Raw genomic sequence first — 24,828 nt, 5'->3', positions numbered from 1 at the left:
TGCTGCTTGAGAAATAACTCAGAGAATGGGCGATCATGGCTCAAGAGTTGGCCGTTCGTCTTGTAATCAGAAGGTTGCCGTTTCGAGCCCCAGCTTGGACAGTCTTGGTTGTTGTGTGCTTGGGCAAGACACTTCACCTACCGCCTGCTGGTGATGGCCAGAGGGGGCCGATGCTCATGTTACCTGCATCGGGGCCGATGGCGCGATATGGCAGCCTTGCTTCTGTCAGTCTGCCCCAGGGCAGCTGTGGCTACAACTGTAGCTTGCCTCCACCAGTGTGTGAGTGTGAGAGTGAATGAATAGTGGAATTGTAAAGCGCTTTGAGGTCTCAAAAAGCGCTATATAAATTCAATCCGTCATTATTAGAATGTCCATGTGTTCACTAAAAAGTAGATTATCTAAACGTGTTTATGCTGTCGGAGTTCTTGTGAAGGACACTTAGTTCTCTTCACTTTGCAGCTTACACATTCCTTCTCTATCAGAGGAGCTTCAGCTTGTTTTCAGCTGTGTGACCTCCAGAATCACATTAATGCCTGAGACCACAATCAGCCTTCAAGGTCACACTGACATTTAAAAAAAAAGTTTGCTGAGGGTTAGATCAGAAGATTAGAAACAGTGTCATGTCTCAGTTAAATGTTATGGTGTAAGACTATACAGACAGCAACAGAGTAGCTTAGCATTGGTCATAGCCACAGATAATCTCCAACTAAAGAAAAAAATCTCATGTCAGTTAATTAACAGGATCACATTTGGTGTCATCATCATTTGGGCATCCAGTTAGAATATATAACATTTTCTTTTCTTTTAAATAATCGTTTAAAATAAACAGGGGTACGAGGAGAAGTTTAAAAAAGCTCACTGACCAGCCGCTGGCTCTGGATAGTTTCATTGTGAAAGAAAGCACCTGCTACCATCCACCACTGGCTTGTTTTACACAGCAGGTGTAAATATATTAAAGCTTTATCTACTCATTATTCTGCAAATTTAAATTATTAAGTTAAAATTAGTGCTGTCAAAATTATCGCGTTAATTGTTAAGATCAACGCGAAATGTTTAATGCATTAAAAAAAATTTAACGCTGATTTTGTTTTTTTATTAATTTCCTGTAATCTAAGACCTTTAAATTCATGAGCACCTCTGGAGGAGGGGGCAACAGTGTGCTATGCTGGCGTTTGGCCTGACAGAAATGATTAGAAGAAGAAGAAGAAGCGACACCATGCTACTATCTAGCTAACACTAGCTAACACACGCAAGCATGGACGAGGGCGGACTTTTGGGTGGAAAGTTTCTCTTTAAGAAGTTGCCTGATGGCTTGTTGGACAAAACGAGAGTAAGATGCACAATTTGCAACGCTGAATTCAAGTACCACAGAAGCAGTTCATCACTGGCGTATCACCTGAGAGCAAAACACCCAACTGAATCCACCTCTACGGGACCTCGCCAGTCTACGCTTCAGGAGTATGGTGCTTGTGGACGAATAACAAAAAATGTGAGAGAAAAGGTAACCAATTCCTTGGTTGTTTGGATAGCTAAAAACTGCCGACCAGTTAGCATAGTAGAAGATGATGGACTGAGAGAAGTCATTCGTGCTGCATCAGGAGATGAGTGTTACAATCTGCCCTCGAGAGGAACCATTGTGTCGAGACTGCACACTTTGTATGGGGACCAGAGGGCTCAGCAGTCCAGCAAGCTTGTGCAAGTAAGGAATGTCGCTCTCACCGGAGACCACTGGACTTCGGTGAACAATGATAATTACTTAAAATATAAAGAATAAAAAAATGTAATTGGAGCCAGGCTATTAATAAAGTAATTGAGATTAATCGCAATTAATAACAGAAAATTGTGAGATTAGTTAATTTTTTTTAATCTATTGACAGCACTAGTTAAAATATGAAACTACCGAATTATTATGCGTGAAGCAAGGAGCATATGAAATATCTAAATTCAAATTAATAGAAATAAATTTGCTGTTTTAGTTGCCCAGTGAGTCTGATCTGCAATCCCAGGGACCCAATGTGGAAGAAATGTTATGTTAGACTCCACTTTGTTTTTTAGGCACCTCTCATTTCTTTATATTTTGATTTAAATGAGCCAGACCTTTATTAATATGAGCTGAGCAATAGTTCTCCAGGTTTTCTGGAGGCCTTTCAGAGTTCTTCTTTGGACATTGGCTGCTTTTTTACTCATTTCCAGTCCTTGTACTTGACCACTTGTTTTTTTGTGTGTTGAACCAATTTACACTGACCTATAAATCATTCAAGCAGTGCAAAAGCGCCTAACTGAAGGGATGAATCAGTATTGTCTATACGTAACAGACAACTTGGCAAAGAACCAATTTTAAATTTTAAATTAGCACTTAATTGGTTGGCCTCCCCAGAGCCCAGACCTCAATGTTATTGAAGCAGTGTGGGATCATCTTGACAGAGAAAGAAACAAAAGGCAGCCAAGAACATCCTTCAAGAAGCCTGGAGAACTAGTCCTGAAGACTAACTAAACAAATTACAAGAAAGCTTGCATAAGATGTTAAATAATAAAGGTGGTCATAGCAAATATTGACTTCAAACTCATTATAGTTGTACAAAATCTGTTTGTGCCTTGTGTACCGTATTTACATTCATGTTTGTACATGTTTGAAGCGTTTCACTCATTTCCTATTTTACCAGCAAAGTTTTAAAACATGGGGGTCGGTCCACACTCTTGCACAGTGCTGTAATTAAAAATACTTGTTAATTAAATGTTTTTACACAATTCCTGTCTGTGCTCTACACCCTCTCCATACACACTTTCACTCCATTTGTGCATTCATGTGGAAGTTCTGCCACATTGAGTGCATAGCAACTGCCATTATATTATGAAGCCCTCCAACAGACTTAACTAAGCACACTCAATCAAGGTGTGGCACCCATTTGTGTCATTACACTTCCAGACTTTGTGTGATTATTTCAGGAGTTTGGGTTTAATGAAATGAAGCATGTTTGAGATTTCTTTCACATTTTTGTTGTAAAGGTTAATTTAAAAAAGGAAAAGAGTGTCCCAAGTGACTCCATATAGATTCATAATTTCCTGAGTGACAGGGTGAAATTGGGCAGAGTCTTCTGGGCAGCATTTTCTCGTTCTCTCACACATTACACACAGCAGGAGATAATTCACATCAGCCTCACTCTCATTGCTGTAAATAGTGTGTGGGGCTTAAGGGGTGTGGGGCACACAGTCCCACTGTTCTGGGCATTAGCTTTCTCGTATCCACCAAAATCAGGCAAGTTCTAGAAAAGGTAAAGGAGTGGAAGGGGTGGGGTGTTCAGGTGAGGGAGACTATCCTTTGCGGTGGATGTAGACCTTGGTTGCCATGGTGCTCTGGGGTGCTGTGCTTACGGTCCCAGATCTGCCTCCCCCGCCCTGCGATGGGGTGTGGGTTTACCAAGCCAGATGCTTAACTGGCTTTCTCATTCCGGTCTTAAGTATCATGACAGCGCGCACACACACACACACCCCTCAAACAACATATCACTCACACATATAGAATCTGACACACCCAGCATATCACTCCCAACGTGGGCAAGTCGGGGCAGGTCTTCCTACACCCATTTCCTGCACCCTACCCAGGGTGGGTCTCGACTGTTGGTTCATGGTGGCGGTGGTGGTTCTGGTGGTTGTTGGGCAGTTTCTTGCATCTGGAGCCCTGTTCTCAGTTCATGGCAGCATTGTCGGTGTCTGGTATGGGGCTGTTGCCCTTTGGCCTTGAGGGCTCCATCTCTGGCCTCCCTCCTCCTTCTGCTGGGAGGGGCACACAGTTGTCATCGAGACATGTGACCTGGGGTCTTCAGTACTCTAGGGGTCTCCGGGGTGTTTCTCTGTCTGCTTCTGGCTCCTGGGGGCATTATTGTAATTTCTCACTGTCATTGTCAATACACACACATGTAGATTGCTGGTTTGTGTATCCATGTTTTTGTTTTTTCAGGTGTGATTTGGGGTTTTTTTTTGTATGTGTTGTGTGTTTTCCACGTGTGCTCTGTCCTCTTATTCTTATGTTTTCCCCTGTGTTCTCCCTCCTTCTTTACTCCTTTTCTTTCGCCTTGTCACCTTTGGCATTCCCATATTACACATGCACTCGTGAATAATAATAGAAATAAGTAAAGAAGTAAAAAGTAGAAAAAGAAAGCCACAAACAAGAGGATCCTATAGAGAGTCTATAGAGCTCATCTTGGAAAAGCAAATGTTTTTGGCACAACAGTCACATTCTGATTATAACTGTAAAAGCTGCCATACAAGACAGGCTTAAAAAAAACATAAATGAACAAAGATAATTTTAGAATATTACTTTTAATGTAAATATGTGGTTTGCTGCAGTCAGCTGTCAGATTTATTGCTGTAGGTGAAATGTGTTAATTATTAAAAAGCTTCAAAGCTCAGAAGGGGCAATGATTTATTAAGTTTAATAGTAAAAGGCAGAGGTGGGACCAAGTCATTGTTTTGCAAGTCTCAAGTAAGTCTCAAGTCTTTATCCTCAAGTCTCAAGTCAAGTCTCAAGTAATGTCAGGCAAGTCAGAGTCGAGTCTCAAGTCACTGGTGTAAAAGTCCGAGTCAAGTCACAAGTCTGAAACTTTGAATTTCAAGTCCTTTCGAGTCTTTAAAAAAAAAACAACGAAAAAAGCATGTTGCAGTTATGCTAAATGTAAATATTAGACCATGTAATTTTAAATCTGTGTTTTTCTCAACACATGACAAAATAGTGAACTTAGAAAATATACACAAATTGTGAAATTGCACCTCTTTAAAATGCAGCTCAATTAAACTTAGCTCCAAGAATAATTTTCACCGACATTTCTGAGATAAGCTGCATGTTATTCTTGGATGCGGTTGTAGGACCAGCTTTAAAATCGCATGACAAAAATATCATACACATTAAAAAAAACTGTATCACCAACGTAGCCTGGACAACATTTGCTAGTTAGATGAAGTCAGCTATCTCATCTTAGCATATTTATATGCATATTTATAATCATACGGTTCTTGGAGTGAGTGCATACACTCATGAAGTTTAGTAACTTCCGGTCACTGCAACAAGCCCAGGTACAGTTTACCGACGGATGGGTGCAGGACCTTGAAATGCACCGTGTAGAACGAAAGACCATCGTACGTATCATAAGTTTACCAGTCTCACAAATTGTCGTCATAAATACACATTCCTTAACCGTTTATTAATAGGACCTTTGAGCTCAACGGTAATTAATTAGCAGTGGAAATAATTTCTGGTACCCATCACAGAAATGTAGCAGTGACAATAATATTGTATGCTGTAATCGTACTGGGCAATTAGTGATACAAAAAACCCGTTTTATCCTGTGAATAAAAGTATATGTTTTTGTCAATGTACCATAATAACAGAAGCGAAACGCAATATTGTGTCAGGACAATTCACTATTTATGCACAATAAACAAAGAAGCATAGCGCGACAATTTCTGTTCAGCGCCAGACTTGCTTGTAACCTATATCACTAATTATGTTATGAAAATGACGTATTAACTACTAAAAAACACTGACCTTTGTGTAAATGCTTGGAGCAGACTAACCTGTGAGCTGGAGTGTTCTGGGACGTTATATTTGGTCTTAGAATGGCTGCAATCCAGGCCATCCGTCGCGTCTTTGTTACTTCGGAAACATGGCTCGAACAATTTCTCTTCAACGACGTAATCCGATAACAACCGATCTCTTTACCCGTCGGCTTCCCGTGGCTGTCATGCGACCGGCTATTGCAGTTAATGATACAACAGCTTCTTGCCATTTTTGTGTTTCTTTTTATCGCTGTGTAACTGATTTTAATTGAAAGCCTGCGTGCGCTAGTACCGCTTGCCACGAGTTCCCAGAATCCTTTGCGGTTCTACCCGTGAATGACGTCACATTTTCAATCTCTACATAATATGCATGTTAAATTTTATATTTGGGGTAAAATATCAAGTCTTTTCAAGTAAACCGGTTCAAGTCCAATTCAAGTCCCAAGTCATTGGTGTAAAAGTCCAAGTCAAGTCACAAGTCTTAGAACATTTTTTCAAGTCAAGTCTAAAGTCATAAAATTAATGACTCGAGTCTGACTCGAGTCCAAGTCATGTGACTCGAGTCCACACCTCTGGTAAAAGGATCTTTTATGGGAAATGACGAAACACCTCAGTGTAAATATGCAACCATGTGAAGTTATTGATTGTTCTGAGTTTTCAGTCCTGACTTGAAACAAAAACATTTCTTCTCAAACTTCATCTGAAACCATACACGGTATTATTTTATCAAATTCAAATTCACAAGTTGGCAAATTAAACTACCCCCCCTCCCCAAAATAAATAAATATAATTTGCCCAGTATCCCCTTTGACATCATCTTCCACAGCATGTCCCGACAGCTTCCAGCATGGTGGTTATATGTAGCAGTCTTGTTCTGACAATTTTCACTGTGCACTCAACGATTTCACCATAAACCTGGTGTGGCGCCTAAATCCAACCAAGCTGTAGTTGGTGCTTTATGTGCGACTAGAGGGGTTTGGTATGATAAAGGTTCCACACAGCCAGACTTTTCTCTCTACTAGCTGGTTCATCAAAACCTAACATTCCAGTTATCATCAATCAATCTTTATTTATAAAGCACTTTTCATACAGAAAAAATGTAGCACAAAGTGCTTTACATAGTTAAAAGCAGCCCACCCCACCCTCCAACTCACTCCCCACACTCTCAATACACATATATCCCCCCACCCCCACCCACACACACATACACACACGCGCACACTTAAAGAGTAAAAATTGGGCTGGGCTCGCATGAGCCAAGTGAGGAAACATTATAACAGAGAGCCGTCTGCACCGGGAGCCGGTCACAGACCGCAGCCTCCGGGCTGGGCACACAGCCGGAGGGAGGCAAAGGAGCCCCCCAACCAGGCTGAGAGGACCCCAGAGACCCAGCAGCCACGGTCAATAACAGCCCCGGTGCAGAGAGCGCCCTCCGAGGAAACACTGGAGATATGACGCAATACGATGTATACAGGGTAAAATGATAAAATAAATAAGAACAGGATACAATATAAATATAAATATAAATATAAATAGAGTAAGAAGATTAAAAAATGAATAAGAATAAAATCAAGAAATATTAGGTAAATCCTAAATTAATAATAGAATAACAGGATAGAATAAATAAGCATAAAAAATAAATAAACGCTAAGTAAAAGCTAAATTAAAAAGGTGGGTCTTGAGCCTGTTCTTAAAAACATGTACGTTCTCTGCGGCCCTGAGCTCCTCCGGCAGGCTGTTCCACAGACGAGGACCATACCACTGAAAAGCTGCCTCTCCGTGAGTATGTGTCCTGACTTTAGGGACAATCAAAAGGCCAGTACCAGAGGACCTCAGGGTCCGCAAGGGTTCGTATGGTAAAAGCAGATCTGCGAGATAAGAAGGCCCAAGACCATTAAGACATTTAAAAACCAATAAAAGAACTTTAAAATCGATCCTGAAACACACGGGGAGCCAGTGCAGCGATTCTAAAACCGGTGTAATGTGGGCCCGCCCTCTGGTCTTCGTCAGCACACGAGCTGCCGAGTTTTGCAAGAGTTGTAAAGTTGAAATATTCTTCTTAGGAAGACCAGAGAGCAGGGCATTACAGTAATCAATGCGACTGGTAATAAAAGCATGCATCAGCATCTCCGTGTTGGCCCGAGAGAGAATAGGGCGGACTCTGGCTATATTTTTTAGATGATAAAATCCAATTTTGGTTACATGTTTAACATGTGGGATAAAACCAAGCTCAGAGTCAAAAATAACACCCAGGTTTTTCACTTGTAGCGAAGGACATAGTGAAAATGCCTCTAATTTAGACAAGAGTTTCTCTCTCTGAGCCTCAGGACCGACAATTAAAACTTCAGTTTTGTCCTGGTTAAGCTGTAAAAAGTTTTCTGCCATCCAAGATCTTATATCCAAGATACAGTTAAAAAGGGCATCCATTGGTCTGGTGTCATCAGGAGACACGGAGATGTACAGCTGCGTATCATCAGCGTAACTGTGGAAGTTCACTCCATGCCTCCTGATGACACTGCCGAGAGGCAACATATACAAATTAAAAAGTACAGGGCCTAGAACCGACCCTTGAGGCACACCACATGTCATTTTATGGATCTTAGAGGAGCATGTATCCATACTCACCATAAAAGATCTGTCAGAGAGATAGGAAGTGAACCAGTTGTGTTGATGATGACAGTGGTTATCATCTTTCACTGTTAAGCTTCTGTGCCAGGCTCCATGTGTGCGCATATAAAAATGGGTATTTTGTGGATCATGTGACTCATGAATTGATCCTGAGTCAATGTTGACGATATAATGCCAATGAAAAATCTGGAAAGAATAGTAAAATATAACAGTAAAGTACAACACTCTTGCAAATAAGACAAGAGATTAATGCTGCAGAAAAATGTTAATCTTTGAATTTAGCACATATAACAAACATTTCAATTTAAGTTAATTCTTTTATTTTGTTCATTGTAAAGCTGTTGTTTGTTTATAAGGTGACAGCTGCACATTAGAGTTCTATAAGTTTAAACTGGACACATTTAAACATTAAAGTTAATAAAGGAGACATGGAAACTGCTTCAATTTCACCGCATCACCATATTAATACATGAAATTACAGATCCATGATAATGGATAATGATAATGCTTCATTTAGTGGTTTTAGTAAAGTGCGACTTAATAAGAGGCACATCTTTGGTGGAGCCAGAATTTATAATATAGTCTTAAAACATTCAGAAAAAAATTAAATCGAAAGGAATCAGCAGGATTTGAACCAGGGTCTCCTTACTGCTAATCTTGCAATGTGTGCAACCACCAGCCATACAACCTTCTAGCAGATATCTTTGCACATCTGTGCAGCTGCAGTAACCACAGCCAGAGCATCTGCTCTTCCATGACCCTCCAGCAGATTACAATAAAAAAAATCTGTCCTGTTCACCACAACTTTCTACACTTTGTGGTTTACCTGTTCTAAACATCTTCTCTCTTTCCTGCAGGACACCAATCAGGAGGTGGAGCCAGAAGAACCACCAAATATTCTCGACCTGGGCCATTAAAACCAGCTGACCCAGTATAACTGGAGCTGGCTGTTAACAAACCACAATAACTCAGTGACTTCATCTTGCTTTAGAAATTTCCACACAGTTTAACTGTAATCAATTATGGAATAAAAGTTTACTAAACCCAAATCCTCTCTGGGTAAAAAACCTCAGTCCGTGTTTTTATTGTGTTAAATAATTGTTCAAAAAAGTGTCGTTCCTCTAACAGCCACTAAAGGCTGGCTCCAAAGGTGAGTCAGTCCCTACAGAGTCCCATGTTCAACACAGTTACACCTGGTTTTGGATAGTTTCTCCCTTAGTAAAAAAATCTCAGGTGAATCTTATCCATTTTCATTTGGTAAGGCTTAATGTAAGGGGCATGACTGTTCTGGCTAATAGGTGGTGAAACTATGGAGAACAGTTAATATTTTTGTAGGATAGCCATTAATTCAGGATACTGCGTTTGGCTGCGTTTGGATAGTGACAGCCAGGAGATTTCCAGGAAAAACAGAAGTTGGTAGATATGACCTATCATTGTGTTTGTGCTGCTGGTGCCTTAAGAAGCATTTTAAATAGATTATCTGATGAATATTGTGGACTTCTGTGTGATACAGTTGATCAAAGTTTGAGATTCTGTGAGTCAATTTCTGATATCGCATTAGTCTATTCCTTACCTCTAACTGAACCTAACCCACACAGTTTATATGGCTGGTGAGTGTTAGCTAGCTTAATACTCTACTTTCTTGTCTAAATACGGTCACTTCTGGCTCAAAATACCAAAAATAACTCTTCAAATTGTGAAGTCCCTCATCTCTCCCTGTAAAGGAACTGAATTCTTACAGATAATATTTCCTGTGAACAGGCAGTCGGTCTCATCAGGAATGTGCCAGACCAACTTTGGTTCTTTTACCTCTGCACATCAGAAAAACTAGTCAGTTAAATATATTGTCGGAAAAGCACACAACCCTACCCAGACCACAAAGGGCATAAAATACAGATATAGCCAATGTGGCATTGTCGAATGATTAGTGAAGTCCCATTATGAAGTCTTAGACTGAGTGATTTCACTGTTGCTAATTGCCAACATTATGCATTATTATTGATAGCCTGTGTCTCTTGTGTCTTCAATTCAATTCGATTTTATTTATATAGCGCCAAATCACAACAAAAGTCGCCTCAAGGCGCTTCATAGATACAGAGAAAAACCCAACAATCATATGACCCCCTATGAGCAAGCACTTTGGCGACAGTGGGAAGGAAAAACTCCCTTTTAACAGGAAGAAACCTCCGGCAGAACCAGGCTCTGGGAGGGGCGGCCATCTGCTGCGACCGGTTGGGGTGAGAGAAGGAAGACAGGATAAAAGACATGCTGTGGAAGAGAGACAGAGGTTAATAACAGATATGATTCAATGCAGAGAGGTCTATTAATACATAGTGAGTGTGTTTAGTTTTTCTTCCCCTCTGTCTTGTTAGTTTGATTCTGTTCACTTGTGTCTTATTTTCCTCAGCTGTTCTCTCTAGCTGTGTCCCAAAACGTAGGCTGCATCCTTCAGAGGCCGCATTTGAAGGCCGATTACGTCACAGCCAGGCGACGAAGGCTGTCCCAATTTGTCGACTCCTTTAAATGCGGCCGACAAATGCGTCCTTCATTTCCACGAATTTGAAGGATTGGTCGGGTGTGTCCTTCGTGGCCCACCATATCCCAAAATTAATAACGCGGCCCAGCCAATTCCAATTTCCAACAATGGTGCTAGCTACTAAGTTTTAATATTACCCTTATTAATCTTTCTGGGTCACAAAATAAACTTTTAACCTATTTTCAGGTGAGAAAGTAGCTGTGTAAACTTCAAATATCTGCTTGGTTAATCAAAACACTACATATTTTCAAAAGCGCTCCAACGTTTTCAGAGACGTCTGTTACCCACTCGCTCGATATCTAACCGGGGGTTCAATGGTCACTCGAGCTGGCGAGAGCAGCAGACTCCCGGCTTCATCGTTTTCAGACCCCCGCCGTCTTTCGCTATTCAGGTTAAACACGATATATAAGTCACTCGGATAACTTAAAAATGTTATTGTTTGGCTTTTTTCAGTGTTTTATTTGTTCCGGAGTAAATCGGTTTGGCTGAGATCAAAGTTATTAGATTAGATTAAATAAAACTTTATTAATCCATCAGGTGGGTTCCTCCGGGATTTTCACACAGCTGAATAAACGTCAAACAGAAAACTGATTAAACAGAAATGTGAGACGGTCGAGAATTTATGCCAGTGTCCTGTTATATTTTAGATAGCAAGGAGCAGATGGCTGAGTTTGTTAAACTCCACCGAGACAGCGCAAATCTGATGGCTAGACCGTCCCATTTCACAGCCTCGTACTTCCGGCCTTCTCGAAGGATGTGGCCTACGTTTTGCGACTGACTGACTCCCTGATTACCTCATGTGTGTATTTAAGTTCTTGGAGTTTCTTAGTTCTTTGCCTGGTTTTCCTGTTGGGTACTGGTTGTCTTGTGGCTCTCTGCCATAGGTTGGAGTTTTGAACCTCAGTTTTCATCTACATGGGGGTTTGCTGCTGTTTAAATAAAGGTCAGTTTTCTTTTCATCAAGTTTGTTTTAAGTCTGCATCTTGGGTCCATTTCCCTTTTAATAATGACAAAAAAATATGTAGTTGGCTCCTCCTGTGTATTCCTCCTCTCTAATAATGAGAAGAAAGTGGAAAATTTAGTTACCAGAAAGATTTTATTCAAAATGGTTTCTGTCAGTGCAGAGAGCCGGCTGTACAAAGTGGTTGATTCAAAGCCTGAAGTCTCATCTTCTACTGCTCACTTCTACAGTGAGCCACACTTTTGCACTGTTTGACCTGCTCCTTCTTCACCATGAAAACACACAGACAGCAGTTTAATTTTGCCTAAAAGTAAACTGTAAAATTTAGTTTAATCTGCTGCTCAAAATAGCCCAAAACAATGCTGTCCTCTTTCAGTTTGATAAAGTCCACGGTGCCAATTTAGATTTACCTCAAAAATAAGGACATCATCCTTTAGTGTCAAACATACTGTACTGCCTCAGGGAGCAGCTGCATTTCCACAAACACCCAAAATGTCCACCATCATTTAAAATAACAACCTGAGGGAGGACATTAAAGTTCCTCAATCTTCCCATCTGCTGCCGTTTTGGTCATGAATCATTGATGGTGGTGCATGTCTGCAGCGAGGCACTAGTGCTGAATCTGCAATAAAACAGCTGCAGTGATGTAACACACAGAATGGAGGAAATAACTGCATGCTCATCTGACAGCAGCAATGACACCGACTGCATGAACCTCACAATACAGCGTCACCAAGGGTTTCAAAACAAAGGGAAAACTGCTAATCTTTAGCATAATGACTGGGATACTCAAATTACTATCCTTTAGCACTGAAAACTAAAAGCAGAAACTGTTAGCCTTTCGCATAAAGACTGGAAATAGATGTAAACTGCTAGCCAAAGCATAAAATCAGGGAAATGGAAACAGCTAGCCTTTAGCACAGAAGACTAGAAGGAGAAATGAAACTGCTAGCCTTTAGCATAATACTCTATCTTCATTTGTAAAATGTTTCTAGGTGCCTAATTTTCAGAGATCTGTGTTCCTGCTGGTCTTACAACTCACCTCTCCAGCTCTTAGCTGACCAGGTAGTTGAAACTCATGATACCTGGCGAGAACAACATAATTTACAAAACACTGCTGGCTTTTGCAGCTCAGTGGAAGTTAACCACGAGATATATTTCACTTTAATGATTTCCAATGGTTAAGGATCAATTTATTTCAGTGTTTTATTTTTTCCTGAGCAAGTAAGTTTAACTAAGTTAAGCTTAATATATGGACAGTTTTATTTAGCTCTCATAGAATAGCTTTCTGTATATTTGGAAATTAATATTTCACTCATCTTTGTTCCCTGATGTAGAAATGTGCTATACTTGTTTTAAAATTAACATTAAAGTATTTTAGTTCAGGTGGAAATTGCAAGCTTTATCACTAGGAGCAGAGATACCTGGACCAACATGTTGATGCTATACATGGAGATCCTCCAGAAATTATCAAAATATGTTTTTAATATTTATTCAACTCTATTATAAACACCAGCTGTCTGTTAAGTTTTGGGAATCTACAGAATAAAAATAAAGTAATTCTGACATCTGACCTGTTTTTTGTTTTGTTTTGTTTAATACGCAGCATAAGCTGTGTGCGCATGTATATGTGCTTTATTCAAAGACAGTTTATGTTTCAGTCATGTAGTGACGATTGGTGCTCAACTTAATGAACTTAATGTTAGACATTATAAAACAGATCATATACATCTCTGATAGTTAGAAATCAGCTAATATTGGCCATGAAGACTAAAGGGAGGTAGGTGTTTTTTAGATCTAAAGACAACTTTTATATTTTTGTATGTCTTGGCGCATGCTCAACCATCCAGGTAAGGATATCACGAAAAGTTGATTCTGTTCATCTGAACATAGCGTTTCAGTGGGAGAAATATTTCGTTATCATCCAAGTGACTTCTTCAGTCTGAGCTCCCCAACCTTATAAACAGTATCTTTGCACAATGTCTGATACTAGCACCACTCATGAACAATGGGCTGAGGGGGTCAGTTTTTTGATCATTAATATTCTAATTGTCATGACTATTGATCAACCATTTGTCAGTAGCCATTGATCAAAAACCATGGCCATGAGTACCATTCACGGAGAGGATTGGCTGCAATGACAGCATTGTAAGATGGTGAAAGATATACCCTTAGGTCCCGTCCTCGATTTAGAATAGAATAGAATAGAATAGAACAGCCCTATATTTTCATTGTACAGTTTTATCTGCTTAGCCAGAGGTTGTTTAGTTTCCCCCAATGTAAAAATCACAGCAATTCTCCTGGCACTTAACAGCGTATGGTATATTACTCTGTTACGGTGGACCAATTTATAAATAATAGATAATAAAGTGGTCCACCCCAAGGATCCAGTCTCCAGGCAATATAAATAAAAATAGTAATATAATGTACGCTGTTGAGTGCCAGGAGGATTGCCGTGATTTATACGTTAGGAAACCAAACAACCTCTGGCTAAGCGGTTGGCACAACACAGAAGAGTTAATTCGTCCAGCCAGGACTCCACAGTCAATTTACACCTACAGGCCAGTGGACACTCTTTCAATGATGAGGATGTACACATCTTGGACAGGGAGGAACGCTGGTTTGAGTGGGGAGTCAAGGAGGCCATTTACGTGAAAAGGGAACAACAATCCCTGAATCAAATAGGGAGCCTAAGGGTACATCTTTCACTATCTTACAATGCTGCCATTCTGCAGCCATTCTTCAACTCTCTGTGAATGGTACTCATGACCATTGATCAACGGTCTTTGATCAGTAGTTGTTGATCAATGGTTGCTGATCAATCGTCATGGCAATTTGCATATTAATGATCAAGAAACTAACTTCACAATGCAAATATACTGTTTAGAAGGTTGGGGAAGCCTGCAGTCGCTTGGTTGAGTGACGGAATGTTTCTCCCAATGAAAATGTTATGCTCAGATGAACAGAATCAACTTTCTGAGATATTTTTGTTTGTTGTTCTTTAAGAAATCGAGTAATTAGATGTATCATGGGCAATTTCTGTTGTAATTATTAATCAGTGAAATTACAGGGGAATGGCAATAAAAACAAACTACAGCTGAGCTGAGCTGTGATGTCATTTTGTGCACTGTCAATTGTAGAATGATTGCGCTTCATCCTCCCATCCTCAGAAAGTCCAGATTCCCGTGTGAACTTGCTAAGTAAGTCAAGTAAATGTCATGATTAGCTGAGGTTTAAATCTTCATTAAATCCAGTTAACTGAAAACATGAATAAAACAATTAAGTGAGCCAAAGCTTAAGTTTAAGAAATAGCAACAAGATTTTTCTGACAAATGACAGGTCTGTGGGTGGTGGGTTTGTGATTGATTAATCTGTAATCTCAAATATAACCTTTTCTGGGGCCAGTTAAAAATGCAGGAAAAGTTACCATGGTGATAGTTAGGAATTAAACCATCTTTGTAAATCAAAAAATAACAAACAAATTAAACTTCAACATACCTCTCTGAGACCCAAATCATGCTTTGTGGTACAAGTATCTGGCAGCAGAACCAGTGGAGGCATCAACATTACAATCCATTTTAAAGATCCGTGGATCAATCCCAGGAGGAGAAACAAATCCCTTGGGTGTTGTGTTAATATGGTGCAAAAAACTTCCAAATCAAATATTGGGTGTTCCTTGCTGCTCCCTGCAGGGACTTCTTGTGAATAAGTGAGTAACCAAAACTAGTACTCTGTCATACTGACATTTTTTTATTGTCTAAACAAGCCAGTCTTATTTTGTTGGCTTTCAATTCATTTCTTTGCTGCCAGAACTGATGTTTCCATCAAAACCGGCCTCATTCAGGCTGCATTTGAAGTTATGTGTCTTTCATTGGATGTCAAATGTGTTATTTTTCCCCACTTCTGGTTTTCCTCCCGGCTGTCTAAACAGACAAACTGTGTTGTGTTTACACAGCAGGTTTGTGTGTGTGTGTGTGTGTGTGTGTGTGTGTGTGTGTGTGTGTGTGTGTGTGTGTGTGTGTGTGTGTGTGTGTGTGTCTCAAAGCAGCCATGTTGTTAATGAGAGGAACTGGTGTGGCTTTTCATCCTCAGCTGTGTTTGAATCTCCTCACAGGAGAAGAAGGTGGTTGTTATTCTGCTGCATCAACTGGCTCGCTCTGAAACATCTCAAAAGCTTCCTCTCTCTGTAGACCTTCACCTTAAATAGCTTCGCTGCTGCAGACATTCAAGACAAAAAAACAAGGCTGACCTCCTCCTGTTGTCAGACAGCAGAAGGAGGCTTGACGCTGCAGAGGGCACTGCATACAGGTTAAACAAAGCAGAGTAATTACACATTCGAGTCGTACTGAGAATTGTGTATCTCTGACAAGGTAACCTTTCCAAAATGGAGAGCGAACAGTTGTGGAGGTGACTGTTCCCGGCTGTTTCTCCGCCTGCTCAGCTCCCTTCCCCCCAGCACACAAAGAGCTGAGCTGCAGTGCTGGCTGCAGAGCAGAACAGCTTGGAAATGGTTTCGCCTGAAAAGAGTCACTGTGGGGGGATAAAGGAGGAGGAGGGGGCTGAGTGAAGACCAGAAACCCTGACCTCTACTGCTGCGGGCAGGCAGGCTGTTTGCCGCCACTGCAGAGCTCATTTAAAACAGGCAATGTCGGCTCACGTCCGACATCCTTTCTGATAAAACATCCTGATCACACCTGATGTTCAGCCGAGGTAACGCTCAGTCAGACCGAGGAGCTCAAAGTAACAGCTGGTTTCTGTTCACGTGGAACAAGGAGCTCGTTTCTAAATTATTACGAGTTGGTGTCTCTCATCCCTGAAGCTTGCAGGCATCAACCATGTGATTATACTCAACTCAGTTCTTTTCTCAAATTGACACAACTCCAGCTTTCATACATCACTTCTTTTATTCACCCCTTCAGAGTCTCCAAAGTCTAGAAGATTGTGAAGCCCTAACCCTTTGTTCCCCCTCGACTAGTAAACCTTTCTCAGTTTCACGAGCTGCTTGGCCGTCACTTCTACCAGTCAGATACTGAACCTCACCCAACTTCTCTGCATTGCTAAAGGACAGTAAATTATGATTATGGTAATCACAATTATTTTGTTCCATATTGAGATGCGATCACATCTACATAAATTCTTAATGAAGCTTCTTTCAGCTGCGCCTGTAAATCCATCAAAAAAAAAGAAAAAAAAGGGATTGTTCACTTGTTAGGCAAATACGTAAACCATTCATGCAACACACATCCCCATCTCCACCTCACTCAAGTCACTCAGAGCTCCATCCAAGTCTTCATCTTTGGCACTTCTTACTTTTACTAGCTGAATTTTTCCTCTCATTTAAAAGACTAATTTAGTAGCCAAGAACATCCCAGGTGAAATAATCCGAACATATGGCTACACTGGAATGTCACAGAACGTAATGATCGAATTTTTAAATCTGGAAAGACTCATAAAGACCTTGGAGCATATAGAGGTGAAAATCAGAGCGCAAACACTTTATGGTGCTGGGTTTGTATCCACTCATGCAAGACTTGTTACATGCGCAGAGCTTCAACTGTGGCATCCACAGGACAAGACTCAGCAGTCCATCTGCATCTTAAGGATAAAGGACACTCTTTCGAGGATGCCAATGTCCACATTTTGGACAGAGAGGGCAGATGGTTTGAAAGAGGAGTGAAAGAAGCCATCTATGTCCACTGTGAGCGACCATCTTTGAACAGAGGCGGTGGTTTACGACACCAACTGTCTGCCATCTATAATCCAGTTTTGAGTTCCCTCCCCAGACACCTTAACGCCCACTCACATCCTGGGCCATCTGACCTCAGGAATTTGCATGATAAGGTGAGGCCAGGTTTCACAATAAGCTCACCCGAAACCCTGGCTGACTGGGACCCACCCCAGTTTCACACCTTGGCTCAGGCGATTAGAGGATCATCCCCCCACAGAGGGTCCTTTTGTCCCTCTGTTGGGGGATACTCCCCCTAGGTTTAAATCTGGGACTCTCCACCATTTGACCTTAGAACTGAAGACGCTTCTTGGATGAGAGGTGAAACGTCTTCAAGCAACTTAAAGAAGTCCAGACGCTTTTCTTTGCAAGCTCCTTTGACAGCTCATAGTATATTTTCCAAAAGCTAAAACAGTGTTGTCATTTACAATTTGCTTCAGATACTTAGGATGTCAAACAAGTACCAAACAAAACAACAGATTCCCCACATAGCAGGCAGGTCTGGCCCGGATCTGGTATCAAGCCAGCACTGCTGGTTGACTTCTGGCATGATAAGATATATGGCATCCAGATATGGGCCAGGCAATGGCAATGTCTATGTGATGGCATGCCATATCTGGCTCGATTGTGGTTTGGTTTATGTGGCCCAGGCCCAAAGAAATCAGGTCTGGGCTGGATCTGGCATCAAGCTGGCACTTCAAATTCAAATTCAAATTTTATTTGTCACGTACACAGTCATACACAGTACGATATGTAGTGAAATGCTTGGACAACTGCTCGTGACCTAAAGAAAACAAAAAAGGAAAAGGCTATGAATAAGATAGGAAATAAATATGAAAAATTAAAAAGGGTAAATTTAACTAGGAAGGAATAAAATATAAATTAAGGTTAAAAATGAAATAACTGTACAACACAAATTAGAATGAAGGGTAAATTTAACTGGGAAGAATAAGATAAAGATAAATATATAAATTAAAGTTGAAAATAAAATAACTGTACAACAAAATACACAATATAGAACTATATAAGAATGTATGAAGAAATATAAATAAATATATACACAATAACAACAGCGTGATTTAAGTAATGAAGTGAAAACAATGTCCAGAATGTCCAGTGTGTGTAAGAACTGTATGTGTGGGTCAGTACTGTGTGGTGGTGTGATTGAGAGACCGTATCGCCTGCGGGAAGAAGCTCCTCCTCAGTCTCTCTGTGTTGGTCTTCAGGGAGCGGAATCGCTTTCCTGACCTCAACAGAGAGAACAGTCCGTTGTTGGGATGGCTGAGGTCCTTCACGATCTTCCTGGCCTTGGTCCAGCACCGCCTGCTGTAGATTGAGTGCAGGTCAGGGAGCTCGGAGCGGATGGTGCGCTCAGCTGACCGCACAACCCTCTGTAGAGCTCGTCTGTCCTGCATGGTGCTGTTCCCGAACCAGGTTAAGATGTTTCCCGTCAGGATGCTCTCTATGGTGCAGGAGTAAAAGTTCCTGAGCACCTTGGAGGGCAGTTGGAAGTCTCTCAAGCGTCTGAGGTGGTAGAGACGCTGACGGGCCTTTTTCACCACGGTGTTGATGTGACAGGACCATGACAGGTCCTGCGTGATGTGAACTCCGAGGTATTTGAAGCTGTCCACTCTCTCCACTGGGCACTCGTTGATGACAGGGGTCTGGTAGTTCCTCTCCTGCTTAGTGCTGAAGTCCACTATCAGCTCCTTTGTCTTACTGACGTTTAGAAGGAGGTTGTTCCTCTGGCACCAGTTCTCCAGATTCCTAATCTCCTTCAGGTAGGCCGTCTCGTTGTTATCAGAGATCAGGCCCACCACTTCTGACTGACCAGTGTTATAGCAGAGTGTATGTCAACTAGATGTGCGCCATGTCTGGCAATGATGGCACTATTTATGTTCCTGTTTTCTTATTTTAGTTAGAAGACCCAAATGCCATGTTGCAATACTATACTGCTATGGTAGCCAATGTTTCAAATGCAGGTTTGACAGGTTTGTGAATGTACACTTTATCCAAAACCTAGTGACGGTTTACTCATCTTTGCCAGTGGGTGGCTGTAGCTCAGGAGGTAGAGCAGGTCACCCACTGATCAGAAGGTTAGTGGTTCGATCCCTGGCTCCTCCAGTCTGCATGTCAAGAATGCGTATGAATGTAGTTAGGAAGCACTCAATTTAGAGAAATTGTGGTAATCCACACATGGGCCAGCACAGGACCACCAGTGTGTCTGCAACTGGCCTTGTGCTGGCCCATGTGTGGGCCACCTCTAGCAAACCTGATCTCGGCCACCAAAGGGCTGTCATTCTTTGCGGTATGTGGGCCATGCGTAAGCAGATTGTGTGGGCCAGATAAGGACCATACTAATTTTGCTATGTGGGTCCAGTTCAGAAGATGCCAGATCACTGACACCACACTGCGTGTGTAACTACAAGACATTCAAGAGATTCCTTAACCAGATAAACCCTGCAAAGGGAACCTGTTAAACTAATGAGAAGACCATATATACCAAGACCCAGTATATGATAGATAACCATCACTTTTAACTCCCATTTATGCAAACCTGCTCTGAAGTCCCAGGAAAAAATGTAGAGATAGTTTGTTACCTCTTGAAGTTCAGCATCTGGCTGCTGGGCTGGGATCAGCATTTACTCTATTTTATAGACTAGCTTAGTGGTAGCATGCTGTCTGGCTAGCTTAGCTTCTGCATGGACAACTTGCTTGGAAAGAGCTAAAGTTGTGTGTAATTTTCATCCAGCTGATGGACTGGTGAGCTTAATGCCAGTCTGCCTGCAATTTACAAGAAACACGCCTCCTCCTGAAGACCTGATGGGTCATTCTGCTTGATATCAAGGTCACATTTTTGTTTTCCATCCACCTTCTTCCTCTTATTTTTATCTCTGGTACACAAACCCAAACATTTGTGTATACTACACCTGTCATGACCCTGTGCCTTCTCGGCTGACTCTGTATGGCTACAAGTGTTTTTGTTGTGCTGCATCTCTCTCTCTCCCCTGCACTGCGCTCTACCGGGGCGGAGTCATGATGGCTCCAGCCCCTGGCTCGAACACCTGCAAGCAATCATATCACTCACTTCTTAAGGCGGCTGCTGAGAGTGCTTCCTCGCTGGATTATTGTGTAACACTCGTCAGTGTCATCACTTATCTGAGCCTTTTTCTGAGTTTCTGTCGTGCCACTACTTACCTGCCTTTCCTCTCTGTACCAGGATTCTCGCCAGCCTGAGGACCGCCGTTGGTGAGCTAAAGCCGGAGTCCGAGCTACCTGAGCTTCAGTGGATTTTGTACATAGCCCTCTTCTTCCCGTGCCTGTGCTTCCCGGAGACCCTCTTCCTGTGCCCCCTCACCTGTATATATTCGCACCTGGTGTCTGTGTGTGTAAATAAAACGTGAACTTTAGTGACGGTCTGACTCCGAGTCCCTCCTGAGCCTGACAGAATAATCCAGCCCTCGCTATGGACTCAGCAGACCCAGCCGCAGCAGCGACAGCCCCCATGTCTCTGGAGGAGCTTCTGCACCGACACGAACAAATGCTAGTACGGCTCAGCGGAGACGTGGCGTCTCTTTTTTTTTTTTTTTTTTTTTTTTTTTTTTTTTATAGATATCAATATTTACTAAATAATAAACGATATTGTGCAGCACGTAAGATAGACAGCGCACAGTGTGCTTTGAGGTAGCAGCCAAGAAAGCTTTAGTCCGCGTCTGTGAATACCCATGTGTGCATACCTGTGTGGATCAGCATGCTTGCATTCCAAAGGTTTCTCCATGTAATGATCTGCTAGGGAGTGTGGGGGGGCCACAGCCCTGTCCTCCAGGGTGTGAAGCGGGTATGGAGGAGATCAAAACTCCAGACATCCAGAGGCCCCCAGAACACAAGAGACCATGGAAGACCAACAGAGGGGCAGCCGCGCCACTGTTCCAGTAAGAGCTGAGGAGAGTCCCAGATGAGGGCTCGCCCAGAAGCCGCGGAGCAGAAGTCAGGGGGAGTTGCAGTGACGCGCCCGTGAGCTCCGCCGGCCCCCAGCTGTGCCTGGGTGACCGAGCCCCAGGCCAAGAGGCCGGGGGCACCCCACCTCCAAAGGGGCCCGAGCGAGCCCCAGGCCCCAGGCCCCGACAAGCGGCCGCCAAGGAGTGAGCCGTTGTGTACCCGGACGCCCACCCCCAGACACAAAGAACCACCAACACACCGACACCTGAGGGAGTCCGCCACCGGCAGGGGAAGTGGTGGTGGGTGGAGATAGGCCTCCAAACCTTGGAGGGCCTGAGGTGTTCCCAGAGAGGTGGCGTCTGATACCCAACCTGACAACCTGGCGTCTCTAACTCAGGCCTTCGCCCAACGGATTCCACTGGCCGACGATCAGCCTCCTGCGGCTCCTCCCCAGGTAACACACGCTCCTGCCGTCACTGCAGCAGCCACAGCTACTCAGGCTGCTAGCGCGGTAGCTTCAGTAGCCTCCCCGGTTTCGCTGGATAAGCTTTTACCTTCACCTGAGGCTTTTTCTGGGGAGATGGGAAAATGTGCGGGATTTTTGTTGCAGTGTTCCATGCAGTTTCAATTACTGCCTCATGTTTTTGTTTCTGACGGGGTAAAGATCGCTTACGTCACCCAGCTCCTACGTGATCGAGCCCTGGCCTGGGCGCAGGCCCAGCTACAGGCTTGCCCCGGAATGTCTTATGATGACTTCCTGTCTCGCTTCAAGTCGGTGTTTGATAAAGGCTCTAGTACGGAGGCTGCTGGCTATCGTTTGATTAATCTGAAGCAAGGTAGGCGAAGCATGGCTGACTTTTCTGTCGATTTCTGGACTCTAGCTGCACAGACCAAATGGGGACCTGAGGCCCTGAAGACCACTCTGTTAAATAATATCCGCGAAGAGCTCAAGGATGAGATAATGATGCGGGAGCTTCCTGCTTCTCTAAATGCTTTGATGTCCCTGTGTATTCAGGTGGATGATCGCCTGCGGGCGCGCCAGAGCTCACGAAGACAGCAGTTTCGCGAGCCCCTGGCTTTTCAGGAGCCCCAACCCGACGCACGGGAGGCTAGAGCTTTTGGAACCGAGGAGGAGGTACCTATGCAGCTGGGACGTTCTCGACTCACCCCTGCGGAGCAACAACGCCGGTTTTCCGCGGGTGAGTGTTTGTATTGCGGTCGCAAGGGGCATTACATCTCTGCCTGCCCGGCGCTGGCAAAAGGAGGCGCCCGCCAGTAATTGAGAGGGTACTGGTGGGCGACCTGTCCAGCAACAAGCCTCTTCCCCGTCTCTTGCTGCCTGCTAAACTCACCCTCCGGTCGTTGTCCCATTCCCTCTCTGTGTTAATTGACTCTGGTGCAGAACAGAATTTCATTGATGCGTCGCTAGTCTCCAAGCTCAGCATTGGCACACGACCACTGCCTCATCCTCTCCGCGTGTCCGCCCTGTCTGGTCACCGGTTGCCTGACATAACGCACGTCACCCTACCTGTCACACTCACTCTCTCCGGTAACCACGTTGAGAACGTTTGTTTCTGTGTGTTTAAGGCTCCAGTAACCCCGCTTGTACTAGGTTATCCATGGCTTTCACAACACAACCCACACATCGACTGGAGGAAGGAGCAAGTTATGGGGTGGGGTGTGGGCTGCCACATGACCTGCCTTCGGGCCGCCACGCCATCTGCTCCCTCTCCCCCCCCCCCGGGAAGCCTTCAAAGTCACCAGAGCTGTCTTCGGTTCCTTCCGTCTATCATGACCTTGCAGCAGTTTTTAGTAAGGATGAGGCGAGTTCGCTTCCACCACACCGGCCCTATGACTGTGCCATTGATCTTCTCCCTGGGGCGCCTCTCCCCTCTGGCCGCCTCTACAGCCTCACACAGCCCGAAAGGGAAACCATGGAGAGATACGTCAACGACTCTCTGGCTGCTGGGTTAATTCGCCCGACATCCTCCCCCGTGGGGGCAGGTTTCTTCTTTGTTGCAAAGAAAGACAAGACGCTCCGGCCATGTATTGATTACCGCGGCCTCAACAAGATCACAGTAAAGAACAAGTACCCTCTTCCCCTCCTTAATTCTGCTTTCGAACTACTCCAGGGGGCCACGGTGTTCAGCAAACTGGACCTGCGAAACGCTTACCACCTGGTGAGGATCCGGGAGGGAGATGAGTGGAAGACCGCTTTCAACACTCATATCGGACACTATGAGTATCTCGTCATGCCCTTTGGCTTAACCAATGCGCCCGCGGTCTTCCAGGCCCTTGTTAACGATGTTCTGAGGGATTTTATTAATCGATGTGCTTTTGTGTACCTTGATGATATTCTCATTTTCTCTAAGTCCCAGGCGGAGCACGAGAGTCACGTGAGGCAGGTCCTGCAGCGCCTCCTGGAGAACCGGTTGTTCGTGAAAGCGGAGAAATGTGAATTTCACGTTGACACGGTGGCCTTCCTTGGCTATATCATCTCTCAGGGGGATCTCAAACCTGACCCCGAGAAGGTCCGGGCCGTGGTGGACTGGCCTCAACCGCCGAACCGCCAGCAACTCCGACGGTTCCTAGGATTCGCCAACTTCCACCGACGCTTCATAAAGGACTACAGTAAGATCGCCTCACCTCTCACTGCGCTTACCTCTCCCAAAGTTCCTTTTCAGTGGGACCTCTCTGCTCAGGAGGCCTTTTCCCTACTAAAGGAGAAGTTCACTACCGCCCCCATCCTCCGTCAGCCCAACCTCAGGCAACCGTTCGTGGTGGAGGTGGATGCTTCGGACTCTGGAGTGGGAGCAGTTCTGTCTCAACGATTTGAAGGTACGCTCCATCCCTGTGCATTCTTTTCTCGTCGTCTCTCACCCGCAGAACAGAACTACGGCATCGGTGATCGGGAGCTGCTAGCGGTCAAACTGGCCCTGGAGGAGTGGAGGCACTGGCTTGAGGGCGCGGAACACCCGTTCATCGTGTGGACCGACCATAAGAACCTTGAGTACATCCGGTCCGCCAAACGCCTAAATTCACGACAAGCCAGGTGGGCCCTCTTCTTCACAAGATTCAATTTCTCCATCACTTACAGACCAGGGTCGCGCAACGTGAAGCCCGATGCACTCTCCCGTCAGTTTTCCAGTACGGAAGGAGACTCCGATCCAGAACCGATTCTTCCAGCTACCTGTGTTATTGGAGCTGTCACATGGGAGATCGAAGCTCTCGTGCGCGAGGCCCAGGATACTGACCCCGACCTGGGGACGGGCCCCCCTGGTCGGTTGTTTGTCCCTGCTGCTGTCCGACCTCAGGTACTCCACTGGGGCCACACTGCCCGGTTCACCTGTCATCCAGGAGCCCGCCGCACCATCACCTTCCTCCAGCGGTTTTTCTGGTGGCCCACCTTGGACAAGGACGCCAGGGAGTACGTTATGGCGTGCGCCACGTGTGCCCGGAACAAACGTCCCAACCGACCACCCGCCG

At 43.9% G+C, this 24,828-nt stretch overlaps 1 protein-coding gene across 1 annotated transcript in view; it reads left to right on the top strand.

Moving 5' to 3' along the window:
* Nucleotides 1–9,176, top strand: part of stab1 (stabilin 1) — a 236,448-nt gene extending 227,272 nt beyond the window's left edge. The window contains exon 70 of the mRNA XM_085353392.1: nt 9,039–9,176. Coding sequence (XP_085209518.1) covers nt 9,039–9,098 — 60 coding nt within the window. The 3' untranslated portion in view covers nt 9,099–9,176. The remainder of the gene's footprint in view (nt 1–9,038) is intronic.
* The last annotated feature ends 15,652 nt before the right edge of the window (nt 9,177–24,828 follow it).

The sequence above is a fragment of the Diplotaxodon limnothrissa genome, linkage group LG5 (genome assembly GCF_057381915.1).
Source record: "Diplotaxodon limnothrissa isolate DT_005_m linkage group LG5, D_limnothrissa_male_GT1.1, whole genome shotgun sequence".
NCBI classification, from domain to species: Eukaryota; Metazoa; Chordata; class Actinopteri; order Cichliformes; family Cichlidae; genus Diplotaxodon; species Diplotaxodon limnothrissa.
Note: the sequence above shows the minus strand (reverse complement) of the source record. Positions and strands in the feature narration are given on the sequence as shown.